The sequence below is a fragment of the Mauremys mutica genome, chromosome 10, assembly GCF_020497125.1.
Source record: "Mauremys mutica isolate MM-2020 ecotype Southern chromosome 10, ASM2049712v1, whole genome shotgun sequence".
In the NCBI taxonomy this organism is placed as follows: Eukaryota; Metazoa; Chordata; order Testudines; family Geoemydidae; genus Mauremys; species Mauremys mutica.
In genome coordinates, this window is record NC_059081.1 from 82800824 (window position 1) to 82822702 (window position 21879).

General features: G+C 56.9%; 1 protein-coding gene across 1 annotated transcript; it reads right to left on the reverse strand.

Annotated features, from left to right (window-relative positions):
- Positions 1 to 358: 358 nt before the first annotated feature.
- Positions 359 to 20655, reverse strand: LOC123378579 (maestro heat-like repeat family member 5). Its single transcript, XM_045032586.1, has 17 exons — positions 20500 to 20655; positions 19041 to 19399; positions 17400 to 17518; positions 15883 to 16032; positions 13736 to 13890; positions 10271 to 10397; positions 9008 to 9198; positions 8448 to 8585; positions 8171 to 8288; positions 7495 to 7638; positions 6929 to 7105; positions 6039 to 6194; positions 4842 to 4964; positions 4351 to 4453; positions 3491 to 3565; positions 2497 to 2650; positions 359 to 1296 (listed from the first exon to the last, which is right to left on the reverse strand). The coding sequence occupies exons 1-16, from the start codon at positions 20514 to 20516 to the stop codon at positions 2538 to 2540; spliced, it is 2265 nt and encodes a 754-aa protein (XP_044888521.1). The 5' UTR covers positions 20517 to 20655; the 3' UTR covers positions 359 to 1296; positions 2497 to 2537.
- Between the last annotated feature and the right edge of the window lie 1224 nt (positions 20656 to 21879).

Genomic DNA, 21879 nt, shown 5'->3' on the forward strand with positions numbered 1-21879 from the left:
ATCGGGGCTGTGTGGCCCAACGACCAGAGTCCGTGCGGCCACCCTCTCCGTCGGGGCCGTGTGACCCAACGACCAGAGTCCGTGCGGCCGCCCTCTCCGTCGGGGCTGTGGGGCCCAACGATCAGAGTCCGTGCGGCCGCCCTCTCCGACGGGGCTATGGGGCCCAGAGACCAGAGTCCGTGCGGCCACCCTCTCCGGCGGGTCTGTGGGGCCCAGAGACCAGAGTCCGTGCGGCCACCCTCTCCGGCGGGTCTGTGGGGCCCAGAGACCAGAGTCCGTGCGGCCACCCTCTCCGTCGGGGCCGTGTGACCCAACGACCAGAGTCCGTACAGCCGCCTTCTCTGTCGGGGCCGTGTGACCCAACGACCAGAGTCCGTGCGGCCACCCTCTCCGGCGGGTCTGTGTTGCCCAGAGACCAGAGTCCGTGCGGCCACCCTCTCCGTCGGGGCTGTGGGGCCCAGAGACCAGAGTCCGTGCTGCTATCCTGTCTCTCACGCCTGTGTGGCCGATGGCTCCAGACAATATGGCTGCTCTCTCCCTCAGTGCTGTGTGGCCCAACGGGCAGAGTCAATATCGCTGCCCTTCAGTGCAGGGCTGTTTGGCTGAGAGTTCAGAGACAAGATGGCCGCCCCTCCTCTTGGGGCTGTGCAGTCTAGTGGCACATTGGGGAGTTGGGCTGCCACCCAAGGATGGATGGTGGCCGGGGTAGGGGGACCCGGACCCTTGTTACTCTTCCCCGGGTCCTAGCCCAGGGCCTTGTCCATGGCCCATGTGTTCGGCCTTGAGTCAGTGGGGATCCAGCCAGAACATCTGACATCACTCAGCATGACGATGGCTCGTTCTCCCAGGTTACTTCCTACGAGATGTCTCTAGGCCATGGGCTGGGGGTCTCTGGGCTCCCAGCGTGGGAATCTCCCAGAGACTCCAAGCTCCCTTGCACGTCTGCAGGCACCCGGGGATGGGGTTGGGTCTCGGCACCTCGGGGCTCTGCAGTCAGGGGCTTCAGCTGCTTCTGGACTGGAGCCTACAATGTGCATCCTCCATTTTCGGCATCTGCCTAGACCGAGCTGAGCTGCTCCCTTTCACACTGGTGCTCCAGTTGTAGCATGTCCGGCAGGGCTGGGGAGGGGCTTGGCTTCCGCCGCCTAGACTGTGAGGTGATGTGTGACTGGTGCACCCCGGCACATCCTGCTCTGCCTCTTCTCTCTCCTCCTTCCCATGCAACAGCTGCTTTGGCGTCTCCCAAGAGATGTGATCAGTGGTGGGCTCGGTTGGCTCCTGTTAGCCTCTAGATATCTGTAAGAGGGAGAAAGGGCAGGAACACAATTCAGAAGAACAAAACCTTCAAGCAGGGTAGTTTTCCACAGCACAAAACCACTGCACTTTGCTAGTGCTCCTTTGTAACTTCCCTGAGAGCTGGCATTGCGTAAAGAGAGCACCCAACCTCCCAGAACCTCCGCTACCCTGTGGGCTGGCAATGGATAAAGGGAGTCTGGGAGACTTTCTCCTCTCTCCGCCTGGCTCTGATGAGTGAAGGAATCACATGCGAGAAGCTCTGTGAATGTAGGCCTCTGTGCAGTGGGGTGAGATGTCAGACATGGAGCCCAAAGGTGGGGTTGTCCTGACTCTGCAGTAACTTCATTACAGTGAGAGAGATTTCAGAGCTCAGCTACAGGGTTCTGCCCTGTAACCGTGTGTGGGGCTGGGGCAGAAGTGGGGCAGTGATGCACTCATGAAAGGAGTAGGGCTAAGGGGGGCCCCGTGGTACAGCCACTAAAGCCCCTGTGTGCTGTGTTCCAGCCGGGCCGGCTCTGCCTGGCTGGGGTGGGGCGAGGCGGCTCCACGCGCTGCCGTTCCTCCCCGCCCCCGCAGCCGCAACACCGCAATGAGCACCACCCCGGGAACCTCTGTCCTGGGAGATAGCTCAGTGGTTTGAGCATTGGCCTGATAAACCCAGGGTTGAGAGTTCAACCCCTGAGGGGGCCATTTGGGGATTTAGTTGGGGATCGGTCCTGTGTTGAGGAGGGGGTTGGACTAGATGACCTCCTGAGGTCCCTTCCAACCCTGCTAGTGATAGTCTATGAGCTGCTCTTGCCTGTAGGCTCTGCCCCCTACAGCTCCTGTTGGCTGCGAATCGTTAATCCCACCCTGGCCCTGCCCCTAGCTGCTCCTCACTCCGGCTCCAACCCTTGGCTCGACCTCCACTAGGCCCCACCACCCCGGCTCCAGCCACTGGGCCCAACCATCCATGCTCTGGTGTCCGACACCAGCGATATGTAGGAGTTGTTCACCTCACTGCTTTCCATGCGTATGGCCCTGACTTTGTCAGCTCTGGTTTTCATCTGCCATTGTGCTGCCCAGTCACATGGCTTTATTAGATCCCTTTCAACTTCTTCAAAATCTTCTCTACGCCTCACTGACCTACACAATTGTCTGTCATCTGCCAGTATCCACCTCGTTGTTCAGTCCCTGTTCCAAAGACGCTGTTGTACGTACCATAGCAGGACAAAGAGATCTTCTGTGTCGGTCCCGGTTCCCTAGTCGAATGCGGAACCCGAGACGAGATTTCCAAGCTTCTGCAGCCATTTGTAATATCTATTGAGGATGTGCCCTGTGGTCCTGTCATATGTAAAAGGCACTTCCTGGAAAGCTGAAACAAAGAGGAAACGGGTTGAAAGCCCCATGGTGCTGATGTGACTGGTGCCTAGGAAACCTCCCCTTCAGATGGCCATTGCCACATGCTATTAGCTATCCAAGAGTCTGCGGGCAAGAAACAGCAACTCTGCTACTCCCAAAATAGCCCTGGACAGAGAGGAGACCCCATTCCATGTGTAACTTCCCCCTCCCCCAGCATACGCACGTCCACACGCTAAAACACAGGCAGGTGGGAGCAACTCTGCTTGGGATGGAACAGAAAAGTGACAGCAGCAGAGGTGTTAAATGATCCAACGTTTACGCACAGATCTGCAGAGAGATTTAGACTCCTAATGTCTACTGAAATCCTGTGTGGCCCTGTGCCTTCATTCCTTAAGAGGTCACAGGGAAAGATGTTTCCAATGTGCACTCAGGGGAGTTCCTGTGAGTTGATAACCAAGTTCTGAGTGGTTCCCTGGCCTGAAATCTCTCCATTACAGGGAGGGCAAGTGATGAATCTTTCCCTACAGAGGGTAATTGTCATCCTCATCATCGCCCTTAATAATAACAACAGCCCTTTTCAATTCTGTCAGGCCTTCCTTTAGAGACGTTCTGACCTCTAGGAAGACAGTCTCCCCACACAGCTCTAAGGCTACGTCTATTCTAGGAGCTAGGGATGGAATTCCCCTGCTCCCGTACACATATTGTGGCACCTCGATGAAAGCTCGTGTGACCATCCTTCTTCCTTAAACACTGTCCTTAGACAGAGAGGGACACATTCCAACCTGTGTTCAGGCCCTGTGCTGCACCCCTGTACTTCCCACAGAGGCACAAACACACAGAGGTATTTCCTTACCTTCATACAGGCGGGAGATGCCATCTTCAGTCACTGTTTTAGACAACAAGTCACAGTAATGGCGGATAGTATTTCCTAGACAGACAATGAATCTCATTACTTTTCAAATCCTTTGCTGAAAACTGCGAAAGATGCAGCCATTCTCCCAAGACAGCCCTTGGGAAATTAAATACATTCCTTACACCTGTTCCCAAAGCACATTAGATAAAGCATCAGAAGCCTAGAAGTCACTGAGAGACTGATTTCCAAAGGAGATTGAATTCACATCATGCTGGTTTCCCCTAGGCGCAGCCAAAGAGTTGTTGTGGGCAGGGGAAGTTGGTGCGGTCAATAGAGCTAAGTTGCTCCCTTCATCTTGGAAGACATGTTAATTTTTTCTCTCTCTCTATCACACACACACACACACCCCCACACACACAGAGGGCCGGCTTTAGGCAGTGCGGGGCCCAATTCAAACAGTTTCGACGGGGCCCCGGCAAGGATGACAAAAAAACAACAACAACAACCACATATATAAAAAAACACGTGGGGCGTGTACTGACCGGGTGGCGCTCTGGGTCTTTGGCAGCACTTCGGCGGTGGGTCCTTCACTCGCTCCAGGTCTTCGGCGGCACTGAAGGACCCACTGCCGAAGTGCCGCCGAAGACCCAGAGCGCCGCTAGGTGAGTAAAAATTAAAAAGACGCCTCTAGCCAGGGAAGGGATCCTCACTGGGTGCAGGGCCCTCTTAGGCGCACCCCTCCCCCCCACACACACTTACTTTCAGGATTCTGGTGCTGTTGGCGGGAACAGAGCAGCAGTCTAGAAAAGGGCTTTGAAGGGAGCAGGTCAAAAAAGCTCAAGTGAAGTTGCTTTGCTTACCAATGAACAGGGCTGCAGAATGTCTGATTGTTGTCTGTGAGCTTTCCAGGTACTCTAAGGCCTGGAACAGGAATTTGGGGATGTGGCTCTTGTTGTTCTGCATCTAGGAAGAAAGGAGGAAGAAACGCACAATATACAAATGACATGTTCTTCCCACAGCGACTAGTCCAGGGAAGCCAAAGCATAGAGCCAGGGCATGGCAACAGCCAGTATGAGCCCATGCGCCACAGCAGCACCTCTCTGGAGTTACTATTGTGTTCTCCAGAACCTCAGCTTTCATTTTCAAAGACAAACGTTTGCAGGTCTGACAGTTGAGGAGAAAATTTTCAAAAATGTGAAGGGATTGTAACTCCTGCAGAAATGAACCAGCAGAGAGCCTGGAATAGAGTCCTGCCACCCGACGGAAGCAGATGGATACTCAGGGTGTGGGGTTAAAAAGGTCTCCCTCAAGTCCCCATTCACCACTCTCAAGGCAAAGGGAATTGACCTACCAAGCACTTCCAGGCACACTTCAGGAGCTGTGTGGAGCCATCCCAGGCCATGCTGCGGAACAGCGTCTTCAAATGAGCCCACCTGAGAAACACTGCGCAGCGGAAGAGCGTCAGTTTGCATTGCTGCAAGAGAAGGTGAGACCAAGAGGATTCTCACTGAGAGAGGGACAGTCTGGGGGACATGGAGCCTTCCCCGTCCCTTGTTCTCCTGCTTTTCCTGCTAGTGGAGATTCCTGTCATTTGTTGTACACAGGAGTGTGCTCAGGAGAGGGAATTGGCTGGAGCGAGCCAGAGCCGTCCTGTCTTTGGATGGTTTGGAGTGGTTGACCAGGGCCCTGCGCTTTGGGGGGCCCCGCACTTCAGGGGGACGCAGGACGTGGGCCATGCAGGGGCCAGGAGCAGGACTCCCGGTCCCACTATGCTATGCCCCACCTCGCCAGCTCCCAGCGTCATTCGGGAAATGAGGGGGTGGGGGTTTGGGGGGAGGGGAGGAATAGGGATGGGGCGGAGCAGGGGTGAGAAGAGGTGGGGTGGCACTTGGGGGAAGGGATGGAGTGGGGCTGGGGCTTAGGACAGAGTAGGGGGTGTTGTCCCAGGCCCTGCGCCCCTCTATGGACGGCCCTGGAAAGATTCATAAGAGATCTCCACAGCTCAGTCCTTAGGCGCAAAGAGACTGCATGAGAGCGTGAGTCAGCTTTTGGATCCCAAAGAGTCGGACCAAAGGGGCCCCAGATCAGGCTTCCCTCCACATCCCAGCTGGCCCAACGAAAGAGGGCAACGTCCGGTGAATTCTGGGAATCTGGGACCTGGAGAAGTTCTCTCAGGAGCTCCAGGGAAGAAGTCAGGGCAGCTGCACCCACTTTCCAGAAGGCTGGGGGCAGATATCAGCTCCCTGAACTGAAGGGGCACTTACAGATCTGTGCTCCCTTTTCTCTTGCTGCCTCTTGTTGTGAACCTTTGGATGCAGCAGCCCCAAGGCCTGAGGCCTGTCTTTGCAGGAGAGGGTCAGGGCTCTTTCCCAGAAGGCTTTTCTTCCCAATTGTGCTGTGAGAATGGATGAGGCACTGGGCTCCAGCATGGAGTGAAGCAGGGAGGAGAAGACTCTGCTTGGGCAAGGGGCTCTGGCCATTAATGGAGTGGGGACCCCAGGGGATTCTGGCTCTTTGCTCTTAAGGAAATAATGACCGTGGCACTTACCAGTGTCACACTCTCATCCCGGTCTTCAAGGTGCAGCAGGAGCGGGAGCAAGCAGTGGATCATTTTCTGCTGCACGATGGGTTTGTCTGGGTCCTTCACGCTGCTCACCACGTTGCCAAGCAGTAAAATGGCAGCGGAGCGCACACTGCCCCTCTCCTGGCAATGACACACAGGGAGTGGGGAAGCCTGGTTAAAGCCAGGCAGGATCAGAGCATAATGCAACAGAGTCATAATCTGCACGCTGCTCTGGATCCCCTGTGATAACTGACTTGGCTCGCGGGAGCAGTGAGGCCACCAGGCCAGCGCCATAGACATCTTGTGCAGAACAGGGCCTGAGACGCTGTGCAGGGCTGTGCAGCCCCATGGTGTCCTAGACGCAATGTTTGTCTGGAGAGCACAGAATCCTAGACCCCTAGAAGATGAGGGGAGAGGGAGGGAAGGCTGCTGGAGACCGGTCTGGGGAAGGGGAGGAGCGGCTGCTGGAGCCTTTCAGGGAGGTGCTGCTACAAAACACAGCAGTTCTTTTGCTCCTCGGTGCCCCTGAGAGCTGGGCCATTCCCGACCCACCTCTTTCCTGCTGGGAATCTCCACCGCTTTGGGGGCCGGTGTTCTCCAGACAGCTGGTCGTCTGCCCAGTGCCAGGCCCCTCTCCCCCAGGCCAGGCTGCAGCAGGGGCTGGGAGCATGGCGCTGAGGCTGAGGTTTGCGGAGAAGAGCTCTGACAGGGAGGTGGCTGAGCAGGAGATTCCCCACCCATGGCAGGGGCACCCCTTGGCTGCTCCATGGCAGGGCTGAGGGGTGGGAGACAAGGGGATGGGGAGAGCGAGACAAGGGCACCAGAGAGAGGCGGAGGGGGGGGCACTGGGGTTCTCCTGTGTTTCCCAGCCTTACGTCATCAATGAAGGGACGAAGGCTGACTGCAATGTCCTGGGAGATGGAGCCAAGCCCCTCCCCATTCAGGAGGTAGATGATGTGTCCAGCTTGATGCATGGCCCCCATGACACGCACTCTATCCGTGTCACAGAACATGTCCATGATCGCTGGCAGCTGGGCCCGTAACGATTGCACCTGCAGCAATGGAGAAGGCAGCTCATTACCATCCTGGATGACAGCCTGGGGCATATGCTGGCCCATCCCACTCCCACCTATGAGACACCACGGCTGGCATAGCCGCCCAACGGGGCACAAAGTCATTCTCCTGTCACTCTCTGCCAGCTGCTCACTGTAACCTTTGTCTTTGCTCACCCGCCTCCCCCATTGCATCACATCTGCAATCAGGGGTCAGCTCACGGGAGCAGGGACCACGTCGTGCCTTGATTTGCTCAGTAAAGCACCTCCAACATTCGAGTGCTGTGTGTTAAACAACAACAAGGCTTGGGTGGGGATCTCGCTCTCATTTCTGAGCGATTCGATAGACATCGGCTTCCTTGGTCCCCCGGGCAATCCACGCTTCTTACCCTTTCTGGCTGGAGCACAATACTGCCAAGGCCTCGCAGACTGAGCTGACGTACAATGGGATTTTTGTCTTGGGTCCATTCCATGAGCTGCGCCTGGAGCTCTGATTTTGTCATTATTGTCTCAATGGAAGGACTCTGGAGAAACTGGAAAGAGCCAAATCAACATCGGGTTGAGGAGCAGAGGTCTTCCTGTGGGGTCTGTTCCCTGGACACTCATCTTTACCAAAAGGCCACTTACTCCCATACAACGTCTCCGGTGTGTAGGGAGCCAGGTGCTGCTCTTTCAGTTGGTTCATTCCCAGAACTTAGACTAATGCACAAGTCACAAATAAACCCCCAGGGAAAGGGAAATCTCCAGGCCCCACTGAGTGCCATGGAGCGACCCCTGGGGCAGAAGAAAAGCAGAACCCCAGGAAAAGGTGAGGAGAGAAGCATGGCCTTGGGGCACCGGAGAAACATCTCCTCTTGTCACATGATCCCACCTAGGCACATCCAGCCAGGAGCGATCTCACCCTGTCTCTCCCTCCCTCTCTGTGCCGTGCCCCACCACCATCCATGTGCGGAGAGGAGCTAGCTGGCTGGAAGGCTGCTGAGCTGCTGACAATGTGCCCACAGCTTACTGGCCTCAGCTGCTTTCCAGAAAGCCCACTTGTGCCTGTCAAGTAAAGAATCTCACCTCAGTGCAGAAAGTCATGGCGATATTTCTCTGCTCCTCCTCCTTCTCCCTTTGAACAGTGGTGACGGCCTCTCTGAAAACGGCAGGGAGCTGAGGGTTCTCAAACTCGATCATGGCTCTGGAACATGGAGCAGAAAGTCCCTTGTGGTTATCAAGGGGGAGAGAGAGTTCCTCTCTAGTTGCTGGGCTGAGATGGCAGCCTGGAACAGAGGAACATTTCACACGGAAATCCCATTCCCAAGAGAGACCCACTGAAGAGGAACCTTTGGGCTCCTACCTTGCAATCACGCCAACACCTTGCGAATAGTAATATCGTGAAGATATCATGTCCCAACCCTGATGAAATTGGATGCTGGCAAATTCCTTCCAGTATCCGGGCATGGAAAAAAGAGTCTTCACAGCCTCCACCGACGTGCTAAAGACAAAAAATACCAGTGTCAGGTAAAGAGATCAGCCCCGAGCATGGCAAATCTGCACACGCCCTGGCACACACAGCATGGACAGCAGGAGCTAGCCTCCCCGAGGATAGATCCAGTGTGATATCATGGTGCTTCCCTGCCCAATGGGCCCTGTCGACACTGCAGTTCCATTGAGTTTGTAACCAGTTAGTGACACTGTAGCTTCTGAAGATGGTTGGTGTCATCACTCAATGCGGTTGAATACTTGATTCTTTACTGTGACAGGTAACAGGCTCAAGCGGGCATGTGGGGCCAGATCCTTAGTTGGTGTAAGCGAGCCTGGGCTAACTATAGCACCCGAACCAATGATGGCCATGAACAGCCCACATGTGTTTAGCAGCAGAACACATCTGTTCTTCCTTTTCCTTTCAGTCATTACCTTAGGGGGTTGAGGCAGCTGGATCCCTCCTTGGGGCTGGATGTCGTGCTGGCCATGTAGGTCCCTGGCAAGTGCAGATCCATCACATACTGCACTTGCCTGACGCAGAGGATGAGCATCTGGGGATACATTTCCAGGATGGCTTCTCGGTATCCCCATAGGAAAAGGACCTCGTAAATGGTCCTCATTGCCTGGAGGGGGGAAAGACTTTCACTCCACTAGCCCAATCTGCCACCTGCCCCCATTGCCACTCGCTATTGTCCTTTTCTCGGGTCTCATTTCCTCCCCAGCCTATTACAAAAGAGGATTGTCTCCTGAGAGGGGAGGAGACATTTGGAGGGTCCTGAACCTTCCCCCATTCCTGGAACGGAAGCAGGATGGAGCCCTACGGAACGGTCAGAAGAGTCTGGATGACGTTATTCCCCATTATTTCGCTTAAAGGTGCAGACTCTGTGCTTTGGGTTTCCAGCCATGACTGGACGGGCTGAAACCATCCTGAGGAGATCTGTTCTCATAGCCCCAGTGTTTCTGGCCCAGTCAAAAGTACCGGACATCTCATGATCCCGTGCTGGGAAGATTTCTAGTCACAATTTAGAGAGCCAAAAACCTGGATACTTCCAAGAGACACCCGAACTGCACCTGCTCACTAAAGGGCCACCTAGAGCAGCAGCAAACAGAGCCAGGGTACCAGCAGATAAACCGCTTCAGATCGGTAACTTTTCCTGGGCGAAGCTTTATTTACACCTCTTTGGTTTGCTAGGAGGTGGCCAGGACACACCAAGGCCTGGTCTGCATTACAGAGTTATGTCAACGCAAGGCCCCCTCACCCAGCATCACCCTGACGATGGAATTTCCTTCCCATCGGCAGAACTGCCCCTTGGTGCCAAATTCATAACTCCACCTCCACAAGTGGCAGAGAATCCAGGTGGATGCAGTTAGGTCGATACAGTGTCAGTGTAGACACAACGTCGCGTACGTCAACTGGCTTTCAGGAGCCTTCCCACAATGCCCCACCCTGATCGTACAATCGAGACGAGCGCTTCTGGTGAGGACGGGCACTGCCGACACAAGCAGCAAAGTGCAGACACACACAAGGGGTGGAATTGCTGTGGCGGCTGTATGCCGAGGTTACGCAGGTCGGCTTCATTGTGTAGTGGAGCCGTGGCCTGAAGCTAAGAAGGGGTGAAGCTCCCCCCCACACACAGATGCACCATCCTCCCTGCGGTGGCGGGTTCTCAAAGTGACATCTCAAATCTCACTTACAGCCAGAGACACGTTGCCGCTCTTCTCCTCCCGGCGTCTCTGCTGGAGCTTGTCCAGCAGCTGCTGCAGCACCTCCCTGGGGAGCTGTGGTTCTTCCCCCAAGGCCTTCCACAGCTCAATGGCACATCTGCAGATTCAGAAAGAGAAGTCAGACCTTCCCTGCTTGGCCACCTCTTGCCCTCCCCAGGGAGAGGCTTGGAAAGCGGGCAGGAAAGGTGTCTCTGAGAGGAGACACCGATTGGTGCAGGGAAGCTGAGGCAGGGCATGTCCCGTCAGAGAAGATTGTATTTATTCCTTTCCCCTAATGGGTTATTGTTCCTGAAGCTAGCACCGCTGTTTCCAGGACAGTGACCATGATCTGACCACGAGTGACCACCACCGTGTGACCACCAGACTGTGCAACATTCTGCTCTGTTACGCTAGGGTCAGTCCCGAGGAACTTGCCTGACCTCACTGGAGTTACTCTGGCTATTTGGGGGTGTAACTGAGACCCAGCATTTGGCCAAGTGTCTCTTAGCAGCTGAATCCTACTGCAGTGTGGTGGACGGGGTCAGACACTGACTCAGAACATGCCCTGATAGGAGAGGATTCAGGAGCTTGGAAAGGGAGATTGTACTGCCCAGTGTGACAGAGCTGGAAGGAAACTAGTACTGAAATCCCCCTCCTCTCTTCTCTCCATTGTTGCTGATCTAACCGCTCCTGGTCACCCCAGGCATCTGCCGAGGAAGACTGCAGACAGATCCAAAAGGCTTCCAGTCATTTGACTTCCAAGTTTGGTGAGGAAGGTCGGACATGGTGGTCAAGCCCTGGGGACACTGAGAACAAGAGCAAATGGCCTGGATTTAAGGTCTTCAGGAAGCTTGACTGAAATTCTGTGCCAACGCTGCCGAGTTTCTATAGATTCTGAGCACAGGCCCTGGAAAGCACTGGGGCTGCTTCAAGGAATTCAAATCTGAAAGGTTTACAAATCAAACATTCAAATCAATATGAAAACCAACACTGTATTCCTCTGGTAACTGAACTGGGTAAGAAATTCAGTGTCTTTCATGCTGCTCTTCAATTCTCTCTCCCATGTGACACAGATTTGTCTATGGTCAGTGCAGAACTGCATTGCAGAGGATGCTGAGGAAAGATGGAGTTTTGACCTCTGGCGAGGGTCCAGCTGGGTTTCACGGCCCCTAGGCACATGCAGTGGTGAGCTCCAGCCGGTTCGCAGCGGTTCGCACGAACCAGTTGTTAAATTTAGAAGCCTTTTTAAAACCGGTTGTTCCAGGACAACCAGGTTCTAAAAAGTTTTTAAATTTAACAAAGCTCGGGCAGCTGTCCACCCGGCCCCGGCCCCAGCTCACCTCCCCCTCTCCCCTGAACGCTCTGCCCTCCTTCTCCTCCCCCTCCCCTGCTTCCCGCGAATCAGATGTTCATGCAGGAAGCCTGAAACAAGCAGCGGCAGGTAAGCCGGGTGGGGCGGACGGCACGTGTGGCCCAGTCCAGCTCCACTTTGAGCGGCTCCCCCTGGCCCCAGCCAAGCTCCTCAGCCCGGTCTGGTCCCGGCTGAGCGGCTCCGACACGGCCCAGCTCGGGACCCGCGGCACCGGCTCCGGTGCCGGCCCGGGGAGTCGGGCCCCACGGCTCCGGCCCCGCTGCCGGCCGAGCGGCTCCAGCCCGACCCGGCCCGGAGAGTCGGGTCCTGCGGCTCCAGCCGAGCGGCTCGGCCCCGGCCCGGCCCGGGGAGTCGGGCCCCGCGGTTCCGGCCAAGTGGCTCGGCCCCGGCCCTGCCCGGGGAGTCGGGTCCCGCGGCTCCAGCCGAGCAGCTCCGGCTCCGGTGCCAGCCCGGGGAGTCGGGCCCCACGGGTCCGGCCCCGCTGCCGGGCGAGTGGCTCCGGCCCCGGTGCCAGCCCGGGGCGTCGGGTCCCGCGGTTCTGGCCGAGCGGCTCGGCCCCGGCCCCGGCCTGGGGAGTCGGGTCCCGCGGCTCCAGCCGAGCAGCTCCGGCTCCGGTGCCAGCCCGGGGAGTCGGGCCCCACGGGTCCGGCCCCGCTGCCGGGCGAGTGGCTCCGGCCCCGGTGCCAGCCCGGGGCGTCGGGTCCCGCGGTTCTGGCCGAGCGGCTCTGGCCCCGGTGCCGGCCCGGGGAGTTGGGCCCCGCTGCCGGCCGAGCGGCTCCAGCCAGACCCGGCCTGGAGAGTCGGGCCCGCGGTTCCAGCCGAGCGGCTCCAGCCCCGGTGCCGGCCCGGGGAGTCGGGCCCCGCGGTTCCGGCCGAGCGGCTCGGCCCCGGTGCCGGCCTGGGGAGTCGGGCCCCGCGGCGCCGGTTGTGGTCCTGGCGGAGTGGACCCGGTCCGGCTCCAGGCAGTGTGGTAAGGGGGCGGGGGGGGGTTGGATAAGGGTCAGGGCGGTCAGAGGGCAGGGAACAGGGTGAATGAATGGGGGCAAAGGTCCCGTGGAGCAGTCAGGAAAGAGCAGGGTTGGATGAGGTGGTGGGGGCACTCAGGGACAGAGAGAAGGGGTGGTTGGATGGGGTAGGGATCCTGGGGGGCCATCGAGAATGAGAGGCGGGGTTGGGTGGGTGGCAAGGGGCAGTCAGGGGACAGGGAAGGGGGGGATGGGTCAGAGGTCCTGGGGGGGGGTGTCAAGGAACATGAGGGGTTGGATGGAGCACGACCCCCCCGGGGGGGGAGGAGGGAACTGGTTGTTAATATTTTGGCAGCTCATCACTGGGCACATGGGGACTGTGTTATAAACACCTCAGCTGGATGGCTCTGCAAAGTGATCGGCAATAACCAGCAGGACTCAGAGTTCACAACGTATTGAGATGAAAAGAGGCACTCACCCCTCTCAGAGCTGTTATTGCCAGCTGTCTGCAGACTCAGGCAGGCTGCACTGCATTTACGCTATGGTCACGTGTGGATCATTTATTTATTTTGCAACAATTAGGTCTTGAACTTTCTGTCTTAAGAGATTTACCTCTGCTGTGCAGCTCCATAAGGATGAGTGTGTTTTTTCACCACTTCCTCAGCCACGGAATAACTAGGGATCTGACTACAGGTAACAATCCTGCACTGGTCCCCAGAGGACAGACAGATGGACCTCATGGGCCTTTTCCATCTCTGCCTTCTCTCACACAATAGGGAGCAGCCAGACCTCATGAGCCAGGGATGTGGAGTGAGCCCCAAAGTCATTTATTGGCCCTGTACTGGATGGGAGAGGAAGTGGGGTGACCCATAGAAATCAGGACAGTGCTGGAATTCTTCAGAAAACTGGCACGTCTCCATCCTGGGGAGTGCAGGAGGAGGGTTGGCTCCTCAGTGGTTGGGCCTGGGCATCTCCTCTTAGTGAGCATGGACAGCTCTCTGCACAGCAGGAAACTCCCTCCAACTGCATGAGCCCGACGGACCCTTCCCGGACTGTGGCCTGTCAGTAGGAGCAGGAAGAGAAATAATGGCCTGAGGTGATAACAGAGCAGCTCCCTACCTGTCCGAGGACAGCGTGTGCGCCACACAGCTCAGAACCACGTCCTGGGGGTGGGAATGAGCCAGCAAGGCCGTGGCCCTCAGCGCTGCTTTTCTGGCTCTGGGATCACAGACGTTGTCCAGCCAGGTTAAGATACGTCCCACGATGTCTCCAACCTGGAAGAATGCCAGAAAGTTGAGGGATGGATTTATCCATGAGTGGCCTTCTCCCAGGTAACCCCTCCTGGCAGCCCTGCAAGCCGCCTCTCACCTCGGTTGCCCATCTCGGCTCCTCCATAATGTCAAGAAAGAGGCTTTGACAAGTCCAGGAACCCCAGCCTTCCTGAGGTCTGGTTTAGCACCTTAAAGCTCAGAAACACACACAAAAGCCTTCCCCAAAACCTTACTGTGGGCACAGCCCAAACTCCCCTGCTGTCCCAGGGCCTTCCCTGCCTTAGCAAACTGCTCTCAGCCCTGCTCTCAAGGGCTTCCCTGCAGGAGCCTTTCCTCCATCTCTGCAACTTCCTGCTGATCTCTCTAGCACAATCAGTTCCTCCAGGCCCGTGCTTCTCAAGCCAGTTTCCATTGTGGGCCCCATATGTCTTGTGTGGGGCACGTCCAATACCCCCTGTTTGGCCCTGAGGATGTCCCAGGTAGAGAAGCGCTGCTCCAGACCCAGCTGGTTCCACTGATGTACCCCAGAGCCCATCCCAGAGATGGCAGGCAGGGCTAGTTGGACGGGGCTAGCCAGCTCCAGGCCCCAGCCCTAAGGAGAACCTCTGCACTGCGGGATGTTAAAACCTGCCGTAACCAATCTCAAAGCCGGGTCTCTAACCTCGGGCTCAGGCGATGGCACTGGGAACAGCAGTGCAGACCTGGAGACTTGGGCTGGAGCCCAGGCTCTGGAGCCCCCTCCTCCCCAGGCTTCAGAGCTCCAGTTCCAGCCCAAGCCCAGAAGAGGCTGCGTTGCCGTTTGGCCCCACAGTGCCAGCCCTGGGAGCCCACGTCCGTAGGGCCAGGCTTTCCGGCTCCTGCTGCAGGGTTTGCAGCACGGGGTAGACAGACCCGAAAGGGACAAGCCGCCCCCTCGGGCTCTTCCATGAGGAACTGGCCATTGCTCTTTCCTCTCTCCAACAAGGAGCAGGAGCTACAACCCGGGTGGCTGGATTCTGGTGCCCTGTTCTGCTAGCAGGAGTTAGAGCCCTGCACAAATCAATCTGCTGATTGCGGGCCATTTGTTAACTTCCCGCTGGGACCTGCTGGAAACAGGGAACTCGGCCAGAGACAGGGACGACCTGCAGGAAACCCCAGGAACAGGCAGGTTTGGGGAGGAAGCTCAGGCTCAGGAGTCTGTTCGTTTATGAGTCTCCGAGTTTCCAGGAAAGCCAAAGCCCAGGAAGGGAATAAGTCTGCACTTAGGCGCCATGGGCAGGCGGTATCTGGGGAAGGGCAGGAATGTCACCTATTTCCAGGCCGAGCGATTGAAGGCAACGTTTAAAGGACTGTAGGGAACGTGAACCCTGATTCCTTTCTGGATAACCCCACCTGCGCAGGCTTGGGCAAATCAAGGAGCTCTCTGGGCTTCAGTTTCCCCAGGTGTCAAACGGGTTGAATTCCTACCTCCCAGGAGGGCGGTGGAGCTTCATTAATCAGGGGGAATAATGACTCTGAGAGCCTCCTACCCAGGGGATGTCGAAATGAAGTCTGCCAGAAACCTCCCTAGGCCAGTCTAACTCACGGGGGAGGCACTCAGAACCTGTGGGGATGGGCAACAGGATCAGAGCTTGGGAGAGACAGAGAGAAAAGTGCAAAGCCAAATTCCTCCTGATCCTTCACCTGGAAAAACAAGGCCCCGCAGCATGTCTGAGGAAACCAGTGTGGAGGCCCATGGGCAGACTAGGTAAGTGCTGCGCTGCCAGGGCCGGGGCTATCACTCGCCTTCAGTGGGGCTGGGCTGTCCTCAGGGACGTGTCAGAGCTCCAGCGGGCAGAGAACACGTCAAACACCGGACGTCGCGGATCCCCGCGGCCAAGCGATGAAGGGAAAGGGGCTCAGCCACCCTTCACAGCACCATGCCCGTGTGTCCCAGGAACGGTTTCCTAGGAGAGGAAATTCTCCCCTCCCCCTCTCTGCGCAGCATCCCCCTGCCCCACGGCGGGAGTCTCTTACTCTCTCCATCTTGTCTCCATGTAGAGATACGATGGTCCTCAGCTCTTCCTCGGCGGCTTGAAATTGCTCCAGGGTGGGTGTCGTCAGACCCTTCACGGCTCTCATCAGCACAGCTTGGAGCTGGGCTGAGGGAAGCTGCTCCCCGGGGGTCTGCAATGAAGAGGGACAGAGCCTGTCGGGACTGAGTATTTCCATTGCTCAGCTGCCCTGGAACAGTCTGTCCCGGCGGGAGGCTGGCAGCGCCCAGTGAGCGTGGAGACTCCGGCTGAGCCCTTTTCTTGACAAACCTCAACAGGTGCCGAGGTTTCCTCGGTCTTTCATACGCTTCCCCCTCCCCCTCTGCCTGAGCAGAGATGGGAGCCTCTCAGCCGGTGCTGGGACCCCAAGGGCACCCCATTTCCTCCCTCTAGCCCCTCCCCCCAGGAAGCCCAGCTTTTGCTGAGAAAGCCTCATTGGCCTGCAAAGCCCAGTCAAGTTGCTTGTTGAGTGCAGCCGAGGGGTCACTGCAGAACCTGCCCCGTGTCCCATCCCACCCCGAGCGCCGGAGCAGATTGGCTCAGCAACTCTAGCAGCCCACAGTGTCTGCGAGGAAAGGACTGAGAACAGGGCCCAAACGGAAATGCCTCTTCCTTCCCCACCCTGCAGCGTGTGGTGCTGCCACAAAACAGGCAGGAGTCGCCGGCAGGACAGAAAGTAGCTTCGACTGAAGGAGCAAGTCTGCCTGGCTGAGGAGAATCCCAAACTGTGGGTCTCTGGGGCCAGCCCCCCATGGGTCAGAACTCACTGGGCACAATGTTACTGCAGGGGGGCTGGTTCCAGGGTCACCTAAACCCAGGGCCTGGGGTGCTGGAGGCCTTTGCCCTGGTGTCTCAGGCACCTCCTGAGTGTTACTGCAGCTGGCCTGCGCGGCTGGATTAGCCCCATCTGTCCTGGACGCCAGCAGCTGAGGATGCAGTAGAGCACACCAGAGCGACACACTCGCATAGATACTCCTGGCACAGGGGATCCAACCTGGGACCTCGGGAGCTTAGTGCAGGAGCCTCTCCCGCAGGAGCTAAAACCCAACCGGCTGTTAGCTAAGGCTCTAGAGCAGACTCCTTTGATCTCTGTCTCTAAGTGGTCCTGGTGCCCCTAGACGGGCCAGAACACCACCCCCAGCAGGTGTGTGGGTTACCCCTACAAGTGCAGGGAGGGGCCTGGTAGGATTTTCAGCAGTGCCTGTGTCCCATGGAGACTGCATCAGAATCAGGCACCTGAGTCAGGCACTTCTGCGAATCCCACCAAGCACCTCTGAACTTCCTGAGGTGCCTGAACCCCTTTGTCAACCTGGGCCTCGTTCAAGCAACCCAGAGAAACTCGTAAAGACTGGCTGGAGTCGATCACACTTGAAGAGTGTTTCCTTTCAGCTCCCTGAGCCAGGGGCAGGTAGGTCTCCTGTCAGAGATCCCAGCTCCGGGAGATATTAATACACCCAGCAGGGGAGGCTTTCCAATAGCACAGTCACAAAGCGTCATTACCATGGTCATATGGGAGCTGCTTGGTAATGAGGGGGTGGGAGTGCGCTCTTCTTCCTGCTCTTCTGGGCTCCCTTCTTCTTCCCACTTCCCCTGCGACTCCGACGCCTCCTTCTTCGTCCCTGGAGCAGAAAGAAACATTCGTAACATTTCCCTTTTCCATGTAGTATCCCTGCTTTACAGAGGATGGAAGTCGGGCCCAGAGCCCTGAAGCCACTTGCCCAGGGTCAGACTGAAGGTTGTTGGCAGCTAAGCAGAGAACTCCGATCTCATGGCTCTTCGCTGGGGGTTTTACCACACGAGGCTTCCTTGGACCTAGGGGCCTTTTTCTTTTCCATGGTGTTTTCTACTTGTCCCCTCCCCTTGCACACCTTTCCTGTCAGTGATGGGCAACAGGCCTCATTTGCCTTTAACCCCCCAAGAAGTAATGGCTCAGCTCTGCTACGGTTCCCAGCTGGGACCTGCTGAGACCTCTGGAGCATTTTACTGATGAAACGGACCCGATCCAGGAGGAAAGAAATGATTTCCTACAACGTCCAGCCTCTCTGTTCTCCTTACAGCCGGAGCAATGTTAGTACTCCTCACCCCACAGTGCCAGACCCCCAGAGGGGGGTGACCTGACACACACAGCTCTCCCCACCTCAGCGATGGACCTTGGCCACCCTCGCCAAGAGGATCTGGCACTAAATGGATTCCAGAGTCTGAGGTACCCATCAGGGCCGGCTCCAGGCACCAGCCGAGCAAGCTGGTGCTTGGGGCGGCAGATTCCAAGGGGCGGCTTCCGCCCAATCCCATTTGGGGGGGGGGGGGGCTTTGCTGCTTCCGCCGCCTCGGCAGGTTTTTTTCTTTTTGGTTTGCTGCTCCGGCGGCCCTGTAGGGGGCGGCAGCGCGGAGGAGGGGAGCTGCTGGGAGCGGTGCCAGGGCTGCAGCCAGCCCGGCACGGCAGCCCGCCCACCGGAGTGGCGTGGAGCCCTCCCAGCAGGCGGCGCGAGCACCCCGCCTAAGGAAGCCCTGGCCGCCCCCCTTGTCTCCACCCCCCGCGCTAGCTGGAGTGTGCACTCCGCTGCCCGGGGGCTGCAGGGCTCGGAGTCCCCCTGCACCCGCGCTCCCCTCGCCCCGCAGGGATTTTTTTTTCTTTTTGGTTTTTTATTTTTTCTTCCCTTCGGTGCTCCGGCCGGGTGGGCGGTTTGTTTCACGCCCCCCCTCCCCCCCCCCGCTGCTCCGACTGGCTGGTAGGTTTCCTGCTGCCCCCTCCTTTGCTGCTATGGCCGGCAGGTTGGTTTCCCGCCCCCCCCACTTCGCTGCTCCGGCCGGCCGGTTTGTTTTGCGCCCCCCCCTTGTTGCTCCGACCGGACGGCAGGTTTCCCGACCCCCCCCCTTTGATGCTCCGGCCGGCTGGCTGGCAGGTTGGTTTCCCCCCTTTGCTGTTTCCGCTGGCTGGCAGGTTTGTCCCCCACACCCCATCGCCACTTCGGCCCCTGCACAATTTTTTTTTTTTTTTTTGCTTGGGTGGCAAAAAAGCCAGAGCCGGCCCTGGTACCCATCGCTGTCCCGTGAGAAGGCCCTGATGTGTAAGGCTTGTAGGGTGACTGGTGTGAGTATTCCTCACATGCTCCTCGCTAACCACGTGGATTGAATCCTCACCTGTAGGATCCAGTTCAACTTTCTCTGTATCCTCCTGCAGCTTCACCTCCTCTGACTCCACCTGGTTCTCAGCTGCTATCTTCTTCCGGGACAAGTGCCTCCACCTTCTTTGTGAGGAAATTGTTCTCTCCTCATCCCTGTCTGCCATCGAGGTGTCAGATTGGCTACAGACACAGAGTCTTTTCATGCCTGACAGGATGGACCATGAACATTTCCTTCTCTGGGGCTTCTCTGGCAAGGCCTGTTCTTGCTGGCTAAAGTCAGAGCATGCCCCCATTGCTACAGGTTGGACAAGCACTTTGTGCACATGGATCTCTCTGTGCTCCCTAGAGGCGAGTCTTTGGAAAAAGGAACGAAGCCTGGAATAGAAAGAAGGAGGAAATGGGTTTTTCTGTCATTCTCTAAAGGAAGGGAATTAGTTTGCCCAGGATTCACAGGTCCAGGAGACCGGTCTTTTGAAGCCATCTGCTCCTCTAATAGCCAGGACTGGTTCATACAACCGAGAACATAAGCAACCCAAGACTGCCCATCCTGGGTCCAACCAAAGGTCCATCTAGCCCAGTATCCTGTGTTCAGACAGTAGCCAGTGCCCCAGAGGGAATGAACAATACACCTACATTAGACAATCATTACATGAGACAAAAGGTTTCTATTCACAACGGGAAGGCAAGGAGTGCATTGGGGCAACTCCAGAGGAAATACTATTTATGGAGATATCAGTCTAAATTCTACACCAGTTTTGTTATCTTCCCTTTAGGTGATACCCTGGAAATTCACCCCCACTCGTCTGCTGCAAGAGAAAACAGTGGAAATCTGCCTCCAGAGAAGGTGAAAGGCTGGCGCAGGAGGGAGCTGAAAGATTCCGATGTTCAAATCAAAACGGAACGTTGAGACCTGACTGTTGCAACCCTGGCCCCCACCAGTCCCTAGGACGTGGGTGGCCGACCTGACCCTGAGAAGGAGCCAGAATTTACCAATGAACATTGCCAAAGAGCCACAGTAATATGTCAGCAGTCCCCCATCCGCTACCGCCCCAGCCCCCAGCATCTCCCTCCCACTGGCAGCCCCCCCCAATCAGCGCCTCCCCCTCCCTCCCCACTCCTCCCGCCCGCTGCAATCAGCTGTTTCGCAGTGAGCAGGAGGCTGTGGTGGGGAGGGGGGAGGATCGAGGGCATGGCAGGCTCGGGGGAAGGGGCAGGGGCCTTGGGGGAAGGGGTGGGGTGGTGGCAGGAGCTGGGGCAGAGCAGGGGGTTGAGCAGTGAGCACCCCACAGCATATTGGAAAGTTAGCATCTGTAGCTACAGCCTGGGAGTCAGCGCCTATGCAAGGAGCTGCATAGTAACCTCTGAAGAGCCACATGCGGCTCCGGAGCCACAGGTTGGCCACCCCTGGGCTAGGAGAAGGAGGCACCAACCTGTCACGTGCGATCTAAGGAGCAGGAAAAGAATCTGGGAATTACCTTCTGTAAAAACTCATCTTCTTTCGAACACCTGTGGAAATAGCTGATTCAAGAAGTTGTTGAGAGATGGCTAGTACGCGTCTATCAGCAGCTCCTTGGGTCACCAGCCGTTGTCAACCAAGCCAGTTGGCAGACTGAAGGCAGGGCAAGAATGCTGAAGCAGAACATTCTTTGCTGTTGGGATATGTGACATCACAATAAATTTAACCATAAACAGCCCTGGACACTCACCCAGAGAGACACACACACAGAAAAGTTTGTAACATTAACAACACTGATAGACTCACCAGAAATCTCTATGAATTTTGATTTTGGGAAGGAGGATTATAGACTCCAATTGCACGGGTGCTCTGGGCGTGAAGCACCCACAAGGAAAAATTAGTGGGTGCTTAGCACCCAGTGACAGCCAAGCTCTGCCCTGCCTGCAGTGCATCTCGCATGCAAGTGGCCCCAGTGAGCAACTCCTCCCGCTCCCTCCCAGCACTTCCTGCCCACCACAAAACAGCTCTTTCATGGAATTCAGGATGCTCCAGGAGGGTCGGGGCGGAGGGGGACATGGCATACTTGGAGGAGGAGATGGGGAAGAGGCGGGGTGGGGGTTGTGGGAAGGGGTGGGATAGAAGTGGGGCGAGGGTGGAACAGGGTTAGGAAGAGAGGGGGCAGGGGTTTAGAGGAAGGGGTTGATTTGGGGGTGTGGCGGGGCAGACCAGGGAAAAGGTGGGGCGGTGCTTTGGGGAAGAGGTGGAGGGGGGAGGGGCCTGGGGCGGAGCGGAGTTGAGCACCACTGGCCAGAGGGGAAGTTGGTGCCTACTGAGGGGATGGACAAAGGACTGATAGACGGGATCTCAGGAGGTCATCCAGTCCAACCCCCTGCTCATGGCAGGACCAAAAATCATCCCAGCCAGGGCTTTGTCAAGCTGGGCCTTAAAAACCTCTAAGGATGGAGATTCCACCACCTCCCTAGGGAACCCATTCCAGTGCTTCACCACCCTCCTAGTGAAATAGTGTTTCCTAATATCCAACCTAGACCTCCCCCACTGCAACTTGAGACCATTGCTCCTTGTTCTGTCATCTGCCACCACTGAGAACAGCCTAGCTCCATTCTCTTTGGACGCCTCCCTCAGGTAGTTGAAGGCTGCTATCAAATCCCGCCTCACACTTCTCTTCTGTAAACTAAATAAGCCCAGTTCCCTCAGCCTCTCCTCATACATCATCTGCCCCAGCCCCCTGATCATTTTCCTTGACCTCTGCTGGACTGTCTCCAATTTTTCCACATCGTTTCTGTACGGGGGGGGGGGCCCAAAACAGACACAATACTCCAGATTTGGCCTCATCAGTGTTGAATAGAGGGGAAAAATCACCTCCCTCGATCTGCTGGCA

Excerpts from the sequence above, each read along its gene's own strand:
- LOC123378579 (XM_045032586.1), bottom strand. Across the intron at positions 17,519-19,040 it reads AGTTGAACTGGATCCTACAG|GGACGAAGAAGGAGGCGTCG; the intron begins GTGAGGATTCAA and ends TTTCTGCTCCAG. Across the intron at positions 7,106-7,494 it reads TTGTGCTCCAGCCAGAAAGG|GTGCAATCGTTACGGGCCCA; the intron begins GTAAGAAGCGTG and ends CCATTGCTGCAG.